Raw genomic sequence first — 19,334 nt, forward strand, 5'->3', positions numbered from 1 at the left:
GCCTTCTTCCTCCAGGAAGCCTTCCTCCTCTAGGAAGCCTCCCCCAGCCAGGGAAGGGTCTGGCATGGTTTGGCAGGGGCCTCGGGAAAGGGGCACCCCCATATCTCTGTGGGAGACTGGGAGTCTCTCACAGATCCAAGGCATCCTCTGGTGGAGAGGGTGGAAAGTGGGGAGAAGACAAAAGTCTAGAGAGGAAATCTGGTCAGAGGGGTGTGGGCTGGTGGAGGAACTGCCAAGGGGGGCTGCCAATCTGGGGGGCTGCTCACCCCCACAGAGGGGGCCCTCTCTCTCCCACCCCAAGAACCACAATGGACAGAAAAAAGGTTGGCACATGCAGCAAGCGCTCCATGGGGCTTGTTAACAAGGCAGGAGAGGGAGGTGAGGGGGACACTGGCCTGAGAGCAGGAGGCTTCAGTCGTGTCTCTGGCCCCGAGCAGCTGTGTGAATTGCAGAAGTCACTTTGTCTCTCAGGTCCTCAGTTTCATTGTCCACGACGTCAGGGTTGGGACAAAGACAGAATGCCAAACAGAGCTGCCAGGAGCTCTGTCTTCAGAAGGTCATGAGCTGGGGAATGTCTGTGCAGGGTGCAGGCTGTGCCACCCCGAGCCCCTGCCACCCCAACGCTCCATGTGTTGAGGACAACACTGCAAGGCAGGCTGGAACTGGAGACGCCTTGAGAGCCTGTCTCTGGGAAAATGCCAGACAACAGTGGCTGTGTCTTTCTTCGGTTCCTCCCCGTAGACTCCAGGATGCTGAGCCAGGTGAGGGGTCCCCTCCAGCAGAACACTGGGATCCAGCGTGGGTGTCAGTGGTCACGTCTGACATGGCACTACCCTCTCCAAGCCCAGAGATGGTAAGAGGAAGCCCCCCATAGAGGGCACTCCCCCCGTGTACACTGCAGTTGTCATAATCAGACAGCGGGCTTCAGGAAGACCACCTCCTGCTCAGATAAGATGCTGAGTTCCAACAGGCATGGCATGCTCCAGCCCCCGGAGGGGCTGCCCACGGACAGCACAGAGTTTCTCGGCAAGGCTGCGGGAGGGGGCAGAGGTGAAGCTGTCCGCTGGGACACAAGAGCCACCTGGCTTCCGGGCACTTCCTACAAGTGCGTCTCCTTCTCCCCAGCCATGAGGCCCTCCTTAAGTGGGGTGGGCCCGCAGTCCCGGCTGCTGCCACCATCCAGACAAAGGTGTCTCTTGGGCTGCGGCAGGCTGGGGTCAGGGGTGACGAGCTGCCGTAGGCGCTGTGGGGAGAAGAGGGCGTCAGTGGTGCTGTTGGCTAGAGAGGCAAAGACAATATGTCCTCCTGTCTGTGTCCCCAGGGCCCAGCTCGGAGCCCGCCCGTGCGGAAGCTCAGTGCGGTGCGACTGGATGAATGAGCACAGATCTCGAGAAGAGAGAGGAGGCAGTGGCGTGGGGACAGCGTGGGAACCAGTCCTGACATCTGTGTAGCCATAGGCAACCCACTGAACCATACCACACCTCAGCACAGTGCCTGGCACAGGATCAGTGTTCAGGGTCTATTTTGTCCTTATTATAACTATTCTTATTGCTACTTCTATCAAATACTCAGTAAATGTCTATCACTTTTCTTCCTAGTAGTACTGCTACTATTACTATTGCTATTGATGCCATCTCCCTGCCTTGAATGCTGATGTGATGGCTGGAATCATGACCACCTTCTTGTGACCATGAGGTGATAAGTATGATGATGAAAGGACACCATGAGCAGGATGAAAGTGCAGGAATAGAGGAAGTGTCTGGTCCCCAATGGCCTCTTCAGGCAGCCGAAACAAATGCCAGAAGCCCTAACTCTGATCTTCTTCATGTGTAAGAAGACACTGAGCCTGTTTGTTTATTGCAGTTGGGTTTTCTGTGACTTGTAAGTGACACAGATTCCCATATATGTAATGTCTTTGTGGGACACTGGCTCTATGTCTTCCAGGAAGGTATGTCCTACAGCCTAAGCAGGGAGCCTTTGCAAAGGGTTCGCACAGGGATAAGAGGAGAGAAGAGGGGAAACTGTGTGGATGAACTGTGGCTGCCGGTCACCAATTTCCAGGAGCAGGAATCTGTGCTCTGTGACTCCCTGTGTCTGGCACCTATGAGGTCTTGTTTATAACTTAGTTTCCCAGGCGGTGCTAGTGGTAAAGAACCCGCCTGCTAATGCAGATAGATGTAAGAGACGCAGCTTCGATCCCTGGGAAGACCCCCGGAGGAGGAAATGGCAGCCCACTCCAGTATTCTTGCCCAGAGAATCCCCATGGACAGAGGAGCCTGGTGGGCTACAGTTCATAGGGTCACAAAGAGTCAGACACAACTGAAGCGACTTAACAGGCACACACACCCCTTAACCCTTTGACAGTTGCTCTTGGTCAGCCTGCCCAGATGATCTGGAGGTCAGATTCCGAAGGTCTAGACTCCTGACCATTTCTGCAAATGAAGCCACGGGTCTTCAAAGACCCTTCTCCTTAAGATTCTCTTAGACAGAAGGGCTGCCTGGCCTCAGAGCTGCCCCAGCCATGATGCCCTGCCCATTGTCCAACCTCCGCAGGGCCACTTTCCCAGCCCCTACCTTCTTGAAGGAACCCCGGGTCTTCAAGAGGGTGACGATGATGAAGAGAGGGACACAGCCCATGGAGGAGCCAGCCAGGAACCAGCCAATGAAGTATCCCCAGGCCGGGTACACATAGACGTTGTTGTATTTGAGAGGTGTGTACTTGCTCAAGGAGAAGAAAAAAGTGGCCTAGAGAGACAGGGGGAGGGCAGGCGCAGATGCAGGAGGGGCCCGCGAACCCTCTCCTCGGGGACGGAGCACAGTTAGATACACTGGTGCTTCTGGAGGTGGAGAGTACACGCCATCGCAGACCGTGGGCCAAGGCGTCAGTCACATCCAGAAGGAAGGGAGGGGAGACGAGATGCTCCAAGCAGACAGGCGGAAGTAGACCAGCAGCTGGAACATCAGGCAGACCGACAGACCGACAGAGTTGCCAAAGGAAGGGATGGAGCAGGAACCAGGCCGGATGATAGTGCTCGTGAAACCAAGAGACGGTGAGAAAAGAGGGGCGGGGGGACCAGCACACAGAGGGCACGGACCTGCCCCCCAAGGAGCCCCAGAACTCAGCCCCCTGCCCCTCATCTCCCGGAATCGACTGGAGAGGCAGGAGGGGATATAGGGGGCACTGATGGGCACATACCAGGCAGAGGCCAGGGGTCAGGAAGAGCCAGGAGATCTTCACCAGGGGCCATGGCCGGTAGCCAATCATGTCTGCCACGTTGTCATAGAAACGGTCGGCCCCTGCCCAGGTGGGTGTCGGGAGAGTGTGAGGACAGGATGGGGGGCAGCGGATGGGTTTGGGGAAGGACTCGGCTGCTCTGTCCTCCCCATCCCCCACCGTGTGGGGGAAACTGGATCAGCACACAGGAGTGACACTCGGGGAGGGGGAGGCTGCCCCCAACAGGGAGCCCCCTCATCCCCCAGGGCGTCTCTGGCCTCCCGCCTAGGGATGAAGACCCACGTCCTAACACACGGAGGGTGTGAGCCAGCGGGTGCTCAGTGGCCACACAGATGCTTATCGCATCACAGAGACAGATTCGGTTTCAAGTAAAAGCAGCAGAACAGCCAAGGGGCCGCTGAGCCACGCGGGGCACTGGGCAGGGGCGGTGTATGCATCCCAGGCTCCAGGTAGTCATAATTATTCTCACTATTCAAGGAACCCAGGGTTGTCCCAAGCACAGCTCCACCTGCCATTTGAGAAATGCCTGGGTTCCCAGCGATGGATAAACCTCAAGTAAAAAGAACCAGGGCAGAGACTTCCCTGAGGGGCCAGTGGCTAAGACTCTTGTGCTCCCAGGGCAGGGCGCCTGGGTTTTGATCCCTGGTCAGGGAGCTAGATCCCACACGCTGCAACTAAGAGTTCTCATGCCGCAACTAAGACCCAGAGCAGCCAAATAAATAAATACAAAATAAATATGAAAAAAAATTAAGAACCAGGACAGCAGCTCAAAGAGCCACAAAGACCAGAAGGCCAGCTTGCTGGTCCTTACCTGGGGCAGATCCAGCCCTTCCAGGGACCCCAAGGCTCCCCCCACCACTTACCATACACCCAGCCGACGCAGATCACCTCAAACACGGAAAGGAAGAGCAGGCACGTGCCGCTGCAGGCATAGTAATCAAACAGCTGAAAGAGGTACATCCCGCCCTGCAGGCAGGGGATGGAGCTCAGGCTTCAACCTTCCCCTGGGCGGTGGTGGGTGGCAGGGGACACACCCTGCCCCACCAGAGAAGACAGATGCCCACCTTGTGGGGTGCCACCCTGCTCGGCCCAAGGAAGTTGTCCCTTGCAGCTAGAGTGTGCCCTGCCTGTCCGTGCCTCCCAGGCCTCATCTGACAACCATCTCTGACCTCAGTGAGGACCCCGGGGACTGTGGTGTAGATCCACTGTGTTGTCTGCCCAGAATCCCACCTTCTGGAAGGTGCTGTGTTGTGGCCACCTCACTGTGAGTTTGTGCGCCCCACTCCCCTGTTTCAGGCCTGAAGAGGAGCCAGGGCTGACTCTCAGGAAAAGGGCCCTGTGTCCCCAGGGTTGGCCAGTGGCACAAGGGAAGCCCAAAGCTGCCCCAGCCATCTGTAACATCCCAGGAGGAAAATCTGCCCAAGAATGACATCATCAGAGGAAAGGAGGGGACCATCTCTGATGATGTCATTGGGGGCTGCTGGATCCAACCGTGCCTGAAACCGAACATCTAGACTTATCTGTTCCCTGACTCAAAAAGTTCATTTTCCTGCTTAAGCCAGCTTGTGTTTGGTTTCTGTCACCTGAAACCAAAGGAGAGGAAACCAACACAAGAAGGCTCGACCATGTGGCCCCTCCAACCTCGGGGAAGGCTCCGCCCCTGCCGCTCACCTCAGTGACCAGGAAGAGCCCGATCAGGCAGCACGTGACTGAGATGGCGAGGATCAGAAGCTCCCGCCGCCCGCTCCTCCGGAGCTGCCTGGGGAACATGTCCATGGAGGCCGTCACCAGGCACTCCATACAGACAAACTGTGGGCCGGAGGGGGCTGGTGAGAGGGGTCACTGCCCACGCCTGCTCCCTGCCCCCACCTCCACGCTGACCCGCAGAGTCAGGGGCACAGGGGTCAGAGCTGGGGTGAGGCCAGCCCAGGTCTCCACCACAGAGGCTCCCAGCTGGGATGGGGGGGAGGCTGGGTGGCCTGACTGCTCGGGAGGGATGTTTGGGACAGCATGTCCATGTCTGGGAAGGGTCAGGCCTGGGGGTGGGGGGTCGGAGTGGGGGACAAAGGAGGCAGCCCCTCACAGAAGAGGGTCCCTAGGCCAGGGGTTCCCCTCCCGCCAACCTCAAGGACAGGTCCTGGTCATGCAATGGAGAAGGAGCGACCCTGGGCTGGGGCCAGGGAGCTGGGGAAAGTCCTGGCAGGGAGCACAGAAGCTGGGAAGGGGGCTGCAGGGTGGGGCGGGGTGGGGGTGGAGCAAACCTGGCTGTCCAGCCCGAGGAAGATGAGCATGATGAAGAAGAGGCAGGACCACAGCTGGGACAGGGGCATCATGGTCACGGCCTTGGGGAAGGCGATGAAGGCCAGGCCGGGGCCTGCCGGGCACACACAGCATCAGGGGGGCCCGCCCGCACGCGCGTGTGCACGTGTGTGTCTGCCTGCGTGCGCTGGCTGAGCCAGTCGACTACTCTGGGGAGCACACTTTCCACCCGTCCGCTCGCCTCTCCCTCCTCCCTCCCCGGGTTTTGGGGTCCTGCTCTGTGCCAATCACTGCCCCCCAATGTTGAAAGTTTCCTAGTATCTGGTTTCTGGGACTCCCACTCCCACCCCACCCTCTGTCCCCTGCCCATCCTTCCCTCCAGCTCCCAGACAGCCAGGCAGCACCCACCTGACTCGGCCACTTCAGAGATGGGCACCCCCTGCTCCCGGGACATGAAGCCCAGGATGGAGAAGACCACAAACCCGGCCACGAAGCTGGTGCCACTGTTGAGGAAGCAGAGCGCGATGCTGTCCCTGCGGGAAACGGGAAGGAAGAGGGAGAAAGAAGCCCAGCGTGCGAGGAGATCCAGAGCCAGTGAGCGGTGAAGGGCAGGGAGAAAAGGAGGTGGGGGACAGAGACCGAGGCCAGGTACCAGGAGAAGAGCCCAGTCTGGAAAGCGGACCACAGGGTTGGATTTGTGCAGCTCGGGCCCCCACACCCACCCCTCCGTCTCCGATCACAAAGGAGGGAGGCCCCCCGCCACCCCCAGGCCCCACCCACACCCACCCCTCCGTCTCCGATCACAAAGGAGGGAGGCCCCCCGCCACCCCCAGGCCCCACCCACACCCACTCCTCCGTCTCCGATCACAAAGGAGGGAGGCCCCCCGCCACCCCCAGGCCCCACCCACACCCACTCCTCCGTCTCCGATCACAAAGGAGGGAGGCCCCCCGCCACCCCCAGGCCCCACCCACACCCACCCCTCCGTCTCCGATCACAAAGGAGGGAGGCCCCCCGCCACCCCCAGGCCCCACCCACACCCACTCCTCCGTCTCCGATCACAAAGGAGGGAGGCCCCCCGCCACCCCCAGGCCCCACCCACACCCACCCCTCCGTCTCCGATCACAAAGGAGGGAGCCCCCCTTGCCACCCCCAGGCCCCACCCCCGCTCACCTGTAGCAGTTGTTGTGATACTTGTTGTAGCTGCCCAGGGCCGTCAGGCACCCCTGGCAGATGGCGAAGGAGAAGAAGATCTGGGTGCCCGCGTCCATCCACACCTAAGGGAGAGAGGCCCCGAGAAAGTAGTGAAAAGATGGGGGGAGCCTGCAGGGAGCCTGGCGTGCGTGACCACACAGCCCCCCATGAAGAGCGGCCCCTCCGCCTCCCCTCAGAGCATCCCACGTCCACCGGTGGGTCCTCCTCCTCCTGTCCTGGGCGCGGTGGGCATCACGTGTATGCGTGCTGTCCACACTAGCCCCAGGGCAGCTATATTATAATTTCTTCTATATTATCTCTCTTTTCTGTGGTGGGCATATTTTGCCTCTACACCAAGGGAAAAGCAACCAGAGGTGTTTAGAAGTCTGGATCTGGTTTGGGGCAGGAGACACCTAGGATAAGGGTCCCCAGCAAGGTTCCTACCTGGGGGTCCTTGAGCCGAAGCAAATCTGGTTTCAGGTAGTAGATGATGCCCTCGTAGGCTCCGGGCAGGGTGACGCCTCGAACCAACAGGATGACCAGCATCAGGTAGGGAAACGTGGCTGTGAAGTAGACAACCTGCAAGGGGGAGGCCAAGGTCACCCCTCTCCAGACGGCACGAGCCTCCTGAGGAGGGGTGAGTGCAGGAAGCTTGCCACCCCTCCCTCACACGTTCCGGGGGGTCTGGGGCTCCCCAGCACAGGGTGAGACACACATCAGCGGGCCAAACTGGGGCGGGCTTATTTCACCCTGCAGGTTGCTTGCTTATGTACACAGGCCTTTGACAGTCATATCGAAAAAGAAAGACTTTCCCAGTGTTGAGCTAAACCCCTTTCCCGGGACGTCCCCTGTTCTTAGCAGGCCCTTCCCTTCACTACTTTCTCTTTCAGGTCTCCAGGGGGATGCCGTGGTGGTGGTAGTGGGGGGAGGGGTCCCTGCAGACTCTGGGGGCCACAAAGAGCGTGCCCGGAGCCCGAGCCCCTCACCTTGCCCGTGATCTTGACGCCCTTCCAGATGCAGAAGTAACAGATGATCCAGGCGAGCAGGAGACACAGGGCCAGCTCCCAGCGCAGGCCGCCCAGGTGCTGGATGCCAGGGCTGATGCTGAGAACACGTCTCCTGCAGATGAGGGGTGGGGGGTACACCGCCAGGTGAGGCCGAGGGGACAGCAAGCCGCCTCCTCCGTCATCATCGGGTGTCCTGATCCTCAGAGCTGACCCCACGGATCTCAGCCTCCAGACCACCCCACCCCCTGCCCCTCCCCTGCCCCATGGACAGCACGTTCCCATCTGTGGTCTATAAGCCCTTGGCCATCATGAGACCAAATCACATAATGCCACAGGTATGTCTGTCTAACGCATCCAGCTTTCTCTGTTGCTCAGAGAGACAGAGACAGTGAGGGTGGCACGTGCCTGAGGGGCCCGTGGTGGGGCACAGCTGATGAGCAGGTGGGTGAGCAGATGCCTGGGGAGCAGAGGGACTGGTGTGCACTGGGGTTGGCAGGTGACGGTGATAGGAACATGTGAGCCAAGGGCTGGAGGGCGTGAGGGTGAGTCAGGGCTGGGCGGGCGCCCTCGGGAGAGTGTTGGCAGCTATGTGTGTGCCGAGGTGAGTGTGTGTGGGGCGGGGGAGGGCGGGTAGACTCTGTAAGCGCAAAGGTGGACACGTGTGGATGTGGGAGAGGGTGTAAGTGCTCAAGTGGAGGCTGCAGGTGCGAGTGTGGGTGAGTGTAGAAATTTGCCAATTTGTAAATATTCCAACTTCGGCCAAGTTCAAGCTACGGCCAGGACGTCAGGGCACCCAAAGCTGGAAAGGTGCACAGAGCTGATCTCCTGAGCTGCGAGGTGCAGGCGGATGAGTGGGTGCGGGTAGGGGAGGGTGAGCAGGCTTGAGTGGGAAGGGAGTCACATGGACACTCACATGGAGTCACTCACACCCATGTGAGTCTAGGTGGACACGGGGGTGCGGGGTGAGGGTGAGGGCGTGGGCGGTAGGTATGCAAGGGTCCCTCACCTCTTGGTGATGGGAGGTGTGTGCTGGAAAGGACCCCACATCCCAGGTCCTGGACACCCAAATTCCCTCCCCTGGCACCCCCGGAGGCACATCCAGGCCTGCTACCTACTCCCAGAATTCCATGACGGGGGACGTGACATTCTCGGATGGGCCCGTTGTGCCGGCTGTGGAGTGGTTCAGGAAGTCCATGCAGTGCTCTGTGGGGGATGAGGGGGCATCCGCAGTGGGCGAAGCAGGCAGAGACACCCTCACATCCTGTCCCCCACCCTCTGGCCTGCTTGCCCCATCATTCCCAGCCCTGGAGACCCCGCTTTCCAGTGTCAGGAGTTCCCCCTCGGGAAGCCCAGGGAACCAGCCCCCTCTCCCACCAAATCTGGTCCCGCCGAATCTGACTGCTCCTCTGGGCCCCCCTGGTCTGCCTCTGCCCCTCTGGTCTCCAGGGTCTGGTGCACATTAGGCCCACGGTAAACACTGGCTCAATGGGTGGACGGTGGGGGCAGTTAGCGCCTGGCAGCCAGTTATCACCCACAGTCCCACGGGGCTGTGGGCTGTCAGGGCAGTTGGTTGAGTGACCCACATGGGGCTGGCCCACAGAGTGGCCCCCAGCAGCCCCCACAGCTTGGCTTGGGGCGGGTTTGGCTGGGCGCCTGGTCACTGTTAGCCTGTTGCCAGGCTCCCTGTCCCGGGCCCAACCCAACAGGTACCTGTGTTCCAGGAGTGGGCGCAGGTGGTCCAGGGCAGCTCGGAGGTGAAGGAGCTGAACAGGTAGAAGAGGGCCCAGGCCAGGATGATGATATAGTAGATGTTCAGATAGGCCTCGATGACTACAGACGCCAGCCCAATGCCTTGGGGACAGGGTGGGGGGTGGGGGTGGGGAACAGGAAGGTCTGAGAGATCAGAGTTAGCCCGGAACCCACAGGAGCTGTCAGTGGCGCTGGAAGGACACGGGGCCACGGAGACACTGCCAGGCTTACTCACAGGCCTGAGAACCCTTTACTCCTTATTTTTCTAAATAAGAAGAGCAGGTGACACCACAGCACAACATGGCCTTAGGCCTTCTCCCATCACCGTGGTCACCGTGGTTACACCATTGGACGCACATGGGGGGCCCAGCCGTTTGCTTGTAGCACATTTTTCCGTGAAGCTGTGAAAACTCAGCTCCAGGGCTCCTCGCTTGCAAGCACCCCTCCTAAGACTGCACCTAGTTTTGTGCCTGAGTACGATTTTGTATTGTCTTTCCCTGAAGACCACTTGCCCCAGGTTTTATAAGCTTTATAATCCGGTCCTACAAAGCCGGATTATACTTCCTGCTGCCCCTGCAACCCTGAGCACAGTGTGGATGAGGGAAGGGGTGGTGGGGATGGGGCTCCTGGGGTCCTGCAGGGGGGCGGGGGGAGGACACTCACCCTGGAGGAGGGGGCAGATCTTCCGCCAGGCTGTGACGCTGCCCTGGCTGGTGTACTGGCCCAGTGCCACCTCCAGGAAGAACACCGGGATGCCACAGGAGAAAAAGAAGATGAAGTAGGGGATGAAGAATGCTCCTGTGGAGAAAGGGGAGGTGGGCTGAGCCTGTAGCCACCCCTCAATGTCCCTCCTGCTCCCCCCAGACCCCAGAGGCCCAAGGCAGCTTCCTACTGTTCTGAGCAGGGCTGGTGGAAAGTTTCTGGTCTGCACCCCACCCAGGATAGGAAAGACCTTCGAAGGGAAATGAATGAAAAGGTAGGTGGAGATCCCAATATACATACTATTTACTGTCTCAATGTGCTTCACAAATCTGATTCAGTTTATTATTTTTGGAACCAAAAACATGTGTTCTGTATAATTTGATCAATGGCACCCCACTCCAGTACTCTTGCCTGGAAAATCCCGTGGATGGAGGAGCCTGGTAGGCTGCAGTCCATGGGGTCGCTAAGAGTTGGGCACGACTGAGCGACTTCACTTTCACTTTTCACTTTCATGCATTGGAGAAGGAAATGGCAACCCACTACAGTGTTCTTGTCTGGAGAATCCCAGGGACAGAGGAGCCTAGTGGGCTACTGTCTCTGGGGTCACACAGAGTCGGACACGACTGAAGCGACTTAGCAGCAGCATTAAATTATCAAGTAGGTTACTTTTTAGAGGAAAACTAACAAACAAAAATATCTTGGAAAAATTATTTTCCTTCTCATTCAGAGGGTTTTTTCCCCTCATATTCAGAGGGTTTTCCCTTCTCTCAGGCTCTGGTCTGAACTGGGCTCCTCTGACAAGGTCACTCTTCTGCTGGGGGGCTATTCTTGGGATGTGGTTTCAGCATCGGAGGCGCTGACCTGCAGGCCATGGAGGGAGGCCAGGCCTAAAGACACCCTGGAAATGACAGCCCAGGGTGTCCACCTCCCTCATCTCAGAAGTGTGTGCCTGAGTGAACACATTGCGTAGTAATGCAGTTATTGCAGAGTTAATTGCATAGTAATAACACTTGGCACTTGGGCTTCTGTCTGTAAAGCCTGCTTCTAAATGCTTTACCAATATCAAAACCCTCACAAAGCAACCTCCCAGGTACTGATGTTATCCCCATTTTACAGATGAGGAAAGTGAAGCAGAAACTCAGGTGGTCTGACCCTGAGACTGGGTTTGTAACCACAGTGTTACAATGCTTCTCAAGCATGTGTTACTGTGTAGAAAAAATAGAAAGTATAATGGGAAAGAAAGAGAAAAGCATTATATCAGTGAAAAGTGAAAGTGAAAGTCTCTCAGTCATGTCCGACTCTTTGCGACCCCATGGACTATACAGTCCATGGAATTCTTCAGGCCAGAATACTGGAGTGGGTAGCCTTTCCCTTCTCCAAGGGATCTTCCCAAGCCAGGGATCAAACCCAGGTCTCCCGCACGGCAGGCAGATTCTTTACCAGCTGAGCCACAAGGGAAGCCCTTGTATCAGCATATCCGTCCAATTTTCTTATAAACATATCCACATATATTTCTTTTTTTGCAAAAATAAGAACCTACTACGCATGACTTGATGACCATTTAAAAATGTACAGACTTCCCCAGTGGTCCGTGCTCCCAATGCAGGGGGCCTGGGTTCGATCCCTGGTCAGGGAACAAGATCCCACATGCCACAACTAAAGATTGGTTTCAGTCAAATAAATAAATATTAAAAAAAGAAAATTAATCATGGATGCTTAAAAAAGAGAGCAAGATACATAGTAAATGTTCAATAAATATTTGTCAACTTAAATATAAATGGTGTTTAGAAGGATTTTCTAAACAATGGCTATTTTTACACAGGACTGTTCCCTCTTTTTCACCTTTCTGAAATATTTCTAATAGTCACATACATCATTTCCACAAAAGAATAAAGGTATTTTCAAAAGGCAAAAATGAATCTGGCCACTCACAAACAAACCCATGTAAATGAATTATTCCACTGATGTGAAATATTCCAAGCAGGTAAAACCACAGCCACAGGAAGCAGATTTGCGGTTGCTGAGGGCGGGCTGGGAGAGGGCTGGGGAGTGACTTCTGATGGGTACAGGGCTTCTTTTGGGGGTGATGGAAAGATTCTAGAATCAGTTGTGGTGATGGTTGTACAGTTCTCTGAATATACTAAAACCACACTTTAAAAGGTGACTCTGGCCCCTCCCCATTACACCCTTGCTCATTTTTACTGCTGGTGCTAAAACATGCATAATTGCTTCTTTAATTAAAATCCTAGACAGGGGTCACGTCTCTTATTTGATCAACGTTCCTCAGTGGCTCCTGTCTCACTCAGATCCAAACCTCAGGTCCAGGCCCGTGCCCTCTGGTCTCTCCCCCACCACCCACCCCATCACTCCCCTCCTCGGCCCTCCTCAAACAGGCCAGCTGCTCTTCACTTGGCCTTGGCCCTTGCTGTCCCCTGAGTTTGGCGTGTTCTTCACCTGGACTCCACCCTTGGAACTCGCTGCTTCACCTCCTTCAATTCTCAGCTCAAAGGCCACCTCCTGGACAGACCCTGTCCTGGTCCCCTTGCCTCCCGTGTCTTGTCCTTCCCTTCCCGATCCAGTATCTCCCCACCCCGTCCCTCCACCCTGCTCTGCTTCTAGCCCGTCCACGCTTCACCTCTCGACAGACTGCGGTGGACGTGTTTGTGTGTGACCTGCTGCCCTTCGCTGCAACGTGACCCGGAGTGTGTTCTGTTTTGTATCTAGCACAGTGCCTGGCACAGGGTGGCCCACAGTAGGCGCTGAGCGAGGGACCGAGCTCTTCAGTGACTGACTTCCTCTTGGAGAGGAGCTTGTTCTGAGGAGTCAAGCCCATTTCATGGCGGGGGATGCTGAGGCCAGTGGTGCAACTGGAGCTCCACAGCTCTCCCCCACCGCGCTCACCTCAAGTGAACTCACCTCCCCCGTTTTTGTAACAGAGGTAGGGGAACCTCCAGACGTTGCCCAGCCCGATGATCTCCCCGGCCACGGAGAGCACGAACTCCATCTTGTTGTTCCACTGGCCTCGATCCTTCACCTGGTCCTGGGCTTCCTGGTCCGGCCTCGGGCCCTCCTCGGGGGCCCAGGGGACCACCGGAAGCCCCTCCTTGGGAGCTGCCAGTTTTCTGTCGTCTGCAGCCATGGATGGGCTGGGAGGCCGCAGATGGGTGTGAGCGGGACGGTGGGAGAGGCCAGCCTGCAGGGACGAGAGGAATGAGCTGGGCAGCCCCAGGGGTACTACCACCCCTGCTCTCCCCATTCTAACCCTTCAGCGTTGCCGGGAGGTTTTCTAATAGTGTTGGATCAGATTCTCAAATTCTCAGTGACATTTGCACCTCAAGTTACCCTTTGCTCTCATGGCTCCAATAATAAATAGGGAGCAGTTTGCTCTTTTAAAAAATGTACATATGTATTTATTTATGGCTTTAAAAAATTTTATTGGCATAGGGTTGATTTACAACGTTCTGTTAGTTTCTGCTGTACGCAAAGCGACTCAGTTATACATGTATATACACCACTCTTTTTTAGATTCTTTTCTCATATAGCTCATTACAGAGTATCAGAATTCCCTGTAACGTACAGAAGGACCTTATGAATGCAAGCATATTTTTTTAATGGGAACTGCATCAGGATTTTATTTTATTTTTTATTAATTTTTACTGGAGTATAGTGGTTTTGGGCTTCCCTGGTGGCTCAGCGGTAAAGAATCCACCTGTCAATGCAGGAGATGTGGGTTTGAAATGGCAACCCACTCCAGTATTCTTGCCTGGGAAATCCTATGAACGGAGGAGCCAGTGGGGTACAGTCCATGGGGTCACGAAAGAGTCGGACACGGCTTAACAACTAAACAACACAAACAGTAGTTTCTTTACGATGGGAGCGGCTTGCTCTTTGCCCATTTTGCAGATAGGAAAACCCAGGCCTCGGCAGGCGAAGTGATTTGCCTGAGACCACGTAGGAACTAGGTGGGGATTAAAACCCAGGCTCGGGGACTGTTATCCCAAGTCTCTTTTGATCCTTGCAGCCAGCTGCCATCCCCGCTGGCCCATCTGCCTTAGGTCCCCAGCGTCCAGTGAGTGGCACCATTCTAGCCATAAGGGGTCAGAGGCTGCCGGGAGCGACGGGAGGTCAAAGGGCTGGTGTGGCCAGGTAACAGCATGGCCTTCTCCGGGCCAGCTGCGTGCTCGTCACTGTGCCAGTACAATCGATTGCCTCCAGGTAAACACGGGGCCAACTCGCTCTGGGCATCTGATTGGGAGGGCAGGGGAAGGTGGGGCCACCTCATGAGGCCAGATGGGGACAGGGTGGCCTTCAAGGGAAGCCTGGTTCTTCCCCCTCTCTTGGTTGAACCTCCATCCTGAGAGCTGGCAAGGATCCTGGAGGCGGAGGGGGTCACCAGAGAGAGCCTCACTTGGGTGGTCACCTCCAATCCAAGTGGTCTCCTCAAGGGAGATCCAGAGTGAGTGCCCATCACAGGCAGGTCATTGTTCCTCCTGACTCCCTACCATCCTGAAGGGCGGCCGCTGCCTGCTCTCCCCTGTCTGCTCTCCCCTGTCCCTCCCATGGCCCATTTACCGGCTGCCAGGAGATAAACTGATGCCTGCTCTATCCGGAATCCTTGTTTGCCTCCCCTCCCCACACTCTGCCCAAGGCCACCTCTGATTCTGTTTCCAGGAGCTGCCAGGAAAACGTGCCTAGGCTGCAGAGGGGGGCACTCACCCACATGCCCCCTCCCCTCCCCCGCCTCCAAGGGGCACTGGGGAACCAAAGTGACCAGGAGCTACCAAGGGCTCTGTTCCTCCAAGGCTCCAGAGAAACACAAGGGATTCTTTTTATTAAAAGAAGCGTCTGTTTACTTGTTGGTTCTTTTAACCCAGGCAACAGCCCAAGCCCAAGTCAGCTAGGAGGGCGTGGCAGGGCCATTTGAGGTTATGGAAATTTTTGAAGGTGACTTGGAGGGTGCAGATTGTCCCAGGAGTGAGGAAGCATGTCGGGGGCGGAAATTCAAGTTCTGGGACCTACGAGGAGGCTTCCCTGGCAAGCTCAGCCCTGGACGGAATGTGAGGAGAGAGGCGCCTGGTGGAATCAAAGACCTCAGCCTCTGATACAGGGAAGGGGTGGGGGGAGAAGGGAAGGAAAAACAAAGAGGCCGGCCCCGGGGCTTTGAGAACCAAGCCTCAGGTGGAAAGAACGGGGTGGTCTGGCCCCAGGGGACACCTGAAACAATGGTGGATGCTGGTACAGAATTGAGGCTGGGCACCCTGAAGACTGGGCCCTGAACCCTTATCAAACGAATGAATGGACTTGAAAACACAGACGAAGAAGCATCAGACAGGGACTCCAAGGTCTGGTCCAGACCTGGCTCAGAATAACAACAGAAGCAAACCTTAGCACTATGCCCAAAACATACACGTTTGCACGCATTATTAAGTTTCATCTCCATAGATATCTTTGTGCTAGGAATTACTACTAACTCTGTTTTACGAATGATGAAATGAAGTTCAGAGAAATTCAGGAACAGGCCCTGACACCCCCAGTAACTATTTTTGAATGATCTGAAGAAACTTACCGGTACAGTAAGCGGGGAGCTGTGCCTCCGGGTTGCTCTGTTCTCTTAGGTAAGTCTCACCTCCTCTCTGGGCTTTAAGTCTCCCTGAAAGTGAGAATGACGCCTGCTCCACTGTGGTATTGGGAAGGGGGTGGACACAAATGAGATCCACAGGAGCCAAGGAGAGATATTGCCTTTGCTTGCCACGCCATAGGGTAGCCGAGCTCCGGGCCTGAACACAGGGTCACCAACTGGGCGGCCGGGAGACAAGGCTCACTGTCCCCAGACCAGAGGCAGTTATTTCAGGGCCAAGTCGTCCCCAGCAGCTGGAGATGCGGCGACCCCCTCCCCAACTCTGGGAAAGGAGGAAATGAAGGGAAAACTGGAGGAGAGTACAGGATGCGGGGGAAACCTCAGAGCTCAGAGTGGGCACAGGATTTGGGAGAAGAGAACGCGTACAAGCTGACCCTGATGTGAAAAGTTTTGCTCTGTTTTCTTAAAAAATATATATATATATTGAGAGGAGCATGATTTATGGGTTAAGGATGAAATACCGAACAGCAGGACGAAAGCAAGAACACAGGAAAGGGAAAGCTGGCTCAGAGCCATGGCAAGTCAAGGGGAAACAGGCTGAAACTGCAGCAAGCAGGCTTCGAGTTAGACTCAAGGAAGAACTTTCCAGGCGGATGTTAGACATAAAAGCTGTCTGAGCTCTCCCTTTGGAGGGTTACTTTTAAAAGCCAGAAAGAGACTTCCTTGGTGGTGTAGTGGCCAAGACTCCACACTCCCAATGCAGGGGTCCCAGGTTCAATCCCTGGTCAGGGAACTAGATTCTGCATGCCACAACTAAGACCCAGCACAGCCAAATAAGTAAATATTAAAAAAAAAAAATTTTTAAGCTAAAAAGAGAGCACCCTGCCCTCCTCGCCCACACTATGCCTTTCCACCTCTGGCCCATCTGCAAGGAATACTTAAACAACAGTGTTACCCTCAGTCTCGATGACTTGCAGAGAACTCCCCCTTCCAAGGGCTCACCCCAGCTCTGTCACCTCGCCAGCTCCTCGCATCGCCTGCCCAGGCTGCCGCCGGCTCTGCTCAGCTGAGGCAGGGAGTGAGGGTGCGACCTGGACCTCCCCATTCTTCAGTGCCTCCAGAGGCAAGATACCCACACCCATGGCCGGCTCAGCCCTGCCCAGGAAGGAACTCTTCAAGAGGCTGATAAGCCCCACAGTCACCATTTTTAGGGGCTGGGCAGGTAGGTGGAGGCCTGCCCAGTGTCCAGCCAAGGAGCAGACACAGGTGAAAACGCCGCTGCCCAACAGGCCCGGCGATGGGGGAGCGGCCCAGGCCCTGGACGCTCAGCCCCGGCTTCAGCCCACACCCACATACCAGCTCCCGTTCTGCACACACACTGGGGCCGCTCCCGTCACGTCCCCATGCGCTCACATACCTGTGTGCACCGCACCACGACCTGACCCCCACCCCTGTCCAGTCCTTCACACCCCGTGGGCTGCCTGGCTCAGCCCTTGTGGTACCCCGGTGCACAAGCCCACAGCCTCCTCCTCCTCTGGGGAGCCTGCCCGGCGGGAGTCTGATCAGGTCGTGGCCCTTCACCTGCCAGCCTTCCTCCTCACCTGCGGGCACCACCTGCCTGCCTCCACTTCCCTCTCGAGCCGGTGATCACCTCTCTCTCACCCGCTCCCTGGGGCCACCCCCCATCCAAGGACTTTCCTCCTGCTAGGCAGGCTTGTCCTCAGCAGCTCAGATGCTGCTGATGGTGCCGGGAGCTGGGGGGTTGCCGTGTCCTAAGAGTCCCCAGCACCAGACTTCCCCTCCAGCCTCGCTCATAACCAGACACACGCTTCCACCCAGTCCTCCTCCCGGGGGTCCACTGAGCCCTCTGTGGCAGCTCTCAGTCCTCCTCACCCCACATCCCACTCACCTCATCCCTTTGTCCAGCTCCCCGGCTCCCGTGTCCCCAGCAGAGTCCCGGGAAGATGCTAAGAGACCCAGCCTGAAAGGGAAATTGCCCCACTCCTTCCCCTGTTCCTCCCAGCTCAGAATCCCATCCAGCGTGGTCCTGGGACCGCCCCGCCTGGGACAGAAAGTGACTGTGTGTGTCCACATGCATGTGAGCCAGTGTGTTGGAAAAAGAAGGGGCAGAGAAATGCCGCAAGCAGAAAGAGGGCCGGAGGCCAAGAGTCTGAACCAGGATTACAACTCCTAACCTCAGGAAGTCTCCTTCATCCCCAGCCCCCTCCCCCACCTCCCTCCCTCCCAGCCGGGGCTGGTGGCTGAGGCGCTGTCTCAGGAGGACCCCCCAGAGACCCACATCCCTCCCCTCCTTTGCCCTGTCCGTTCCCCTCCCCTCTCACCTCGCCCCTCTGGTGTGGCTTCTGCTCCTCCGGAGGGAAGCAGATGGGATGGACAGGGCTGGGCACAGCCCTCTCTCACTGGGTGGTAGGGTGGGTGCTACCAACCCCCAGGCTGCAGGCTGAGATCTGGGGAGGGCAGGGCAGGGAGGAGGTGAATCACCGCTGGACTTTTCCACCAGTACCTGCCCTCTGCGGTTTCGCGGCCAGGCTCTGGACCTTCCCAGCCACAGCCCCTTTCCTTGGGATTTTCCTAGACACAGTGCCCAGAGCATGCCTCGGGAAGCAGCATCCGCAAAGGACACAAGTTTGCAGGCAGACAGCCCTGGGTCTGCCCCCTTCTCTGTCACCTCCCGGTCATGTCAGCCGGGCAGGCATCTGAGCCTCTTTTCTCACCTGATAGCACCCACTTGCAGAGCTGCCAAGAGGGCTAAAGGGTGTTACTGGTGTCTCAGGCCACTTGCTGGTGTTTGCTGGGGTCTTCCAGAAGCAGGGGCTGGGGTGCAGGAGTCCCGGGCGGCGACACGATGCTCTGGTGACCTCTGGGCAGTAAGCACACAGTCGGGACTTGTCTGACCGCCTGGCAGCGACCCGTGGTGAACTGGTGTCTGAGTTAGCGTCTGTGTCCCCTCTGTGTGCCCGGGGAGCTGCTCTAGAACAGGGTCCTCATTGACGTTTCTGCAATGTCCTCACGGCAGTGGCACAGGGCTGCCTGTGATCTTTCACTCTGTACAGCCAGGGTCTCCTTCTGGACAATGAAGACGTCTCTCTGGCCCCAGGTGGTTGCGGGGGAGGAGAAGTTGTGGGGAGAAGGGAAATTTCCCTCAGCCTGGACTTCCCCTTCGTGTTCTAGAACTTCCCCGCAGGGCCGGGGTGTGAAGCTCGAGTCTCAGTCTGTAGTTTTCCATCAGCACCCTACTCAGCGTCTCTTGGGCCCCTTTCGGCACTTCCCCCAGGCTCTATGGACAGAATCCTCACTCCCTGCCCCCAGCCCCCTGCGGGGATGGAATGACTGTGCTGCTTGCTGCGATGCCCAGCTGCTGTCCCCTGTCCCCACAGTGCATCAGCCGAACGGCAGAGGGGCCCCCAAAGTCCCTGTGATTGATTACCTGGCTGCAGCTGCTCAGAACCAATGATTCCACCTCTCGGGGAAGCGGGGAGCGTGAGGGAAGAAAGCCAGGCTGGGCAGAGGGTGAATTTCCCAGCTCAGGCATTCATTCAGAAATGTTTCTTGGTGCCAAGTGTGTCAGGCGTCTCTGCAAGGACCTGGAGA

General features: G+C 56.9%; 1 protein-coding gene and 1 long non-coding RNA gene across 9 annotated transcripts; one reads left to right on the plus strand and one right to left on the minus strand.

Annotated features, from left to right (window-relative positions):
* Positions 1-319: 319 nt before the first annotated feature.
* Positions 320-19,132, minus strand: SLC6A12 (solute carrier family 6 member 12). 7 transcript variants are annotated; one of them, NM_001434790.1, is made up of 17 exons: positions 18,458-19,125; positions 18,065-18,190; positions 15,711-15,794; positions 13,061-13,337; positions 10,106-10,240; positions 9,404-9,544; positions 8,809-8,896; positions 7,673-7,805; positions 7,131-7,265; positions 6,666-6,769; positions 5,903-6,027; positions 5,497-5,609; positions 4,907-5,044; positions 4,099-4,201; positions 3,197-3,297; positions 2,575-2,745; positions 320-1,243 (listed from the first exon to the last, which is right to left on the minus strand). In NM_001434790.1, exons 4-17 carry the CDS (start codon positions 13,281-13,283, stop codon positions 1,100-1,102), a joined length of 1,854 nt encoding a protein of 617 aa, NP_001421719.1. In that variant the 5' UTR covers positions 13,284-13,337; positions 15,711-15,794; positions 18,065-18,190; positions 18,458-19,125; the 3' UTR covers positions 320-1,099. The 7 variants fall into 7 exon arrangements, 6 of the variants coding, with proteins under 6 accessions (NP_001421719.1, XP_059742328.1, XP_059742325.1 ...); NR_197971.1 differs by lacking the exons at positions 18,065-18,190; positions 18,458-19,125 and adding an exon at positions 17,632-17,928 and having other exon boundaries at positions 4,907-4,994; XM_059886345.1 differs by having other exon boundaries at positions 1,124-1,243; positions 2,575-3,297; positions 5,903-5,997; positions 18,458-19,132.
* On the plus strand, positions 6,763-13,066 carry LOC112446765 (uncharacterized). 2 transcript variants are annotated; one of them, XR_009494649.1, is made up of 5 exons: positions 6,763-6,901; positions 7,167-7,235; positions 7,701-8,028; positions 10,307-10,418; positions 12,869-13,066. It is a non-coding gene; the product is annotated as an uncharacterized lncRNA (long non-coding RNA). The 2 variants fall into 2 exon arrangements; XR_003034858.2 differs by having other exon boundaries at positions 10,307-13,066.
* Positions 19,133-19,334: the final 202 nt, after the last annotated feature.

This window comes from Bos taurus, chromosome 5 (assembly GCF_002263795.3).
Source record: "Bos taurus isolate L1 Dominette 01449 registration number 42190680 breed Hereford chromosome 5, ARS-UCD2.0, whole genome shotgun sequence".
Taxonomy (NCBI): domain Eukaryota; kingdom Metazoa; phylum Chordata; class Mammalia; order Artiodactyla; family Bovidae; genus Bos; species Bos taurus.

What these genes read in the sequence shown, in the direction of transcription:
- SLC6A12 (XM_059886342.1), bottom strand. Translation starts at nt 13,283, where the DNA reads ATGGCTGCAGACGACAGAAAACTGGCAGCTCCCAAGGAGGGGCTTCCG. An exon ending in TATCACAACAACTGCTACAG is followed by an intron (nt 6,028 to 6,665) that starts GTGAGCGGGGGT and finishes CGTTTCCCGCAG; the next exon opens with GGACAGCATCGCGCTCTGCT. An exon ending in CTCTGAAGTGGCCGAGTCAG is followed by an intron (nt 5,610 to 5,902) that starts GTGGGTGCTGCC and finishes TGTGCCCGGCAG; the next exon opens with GCCCCGGCCTGGCCTTCATC.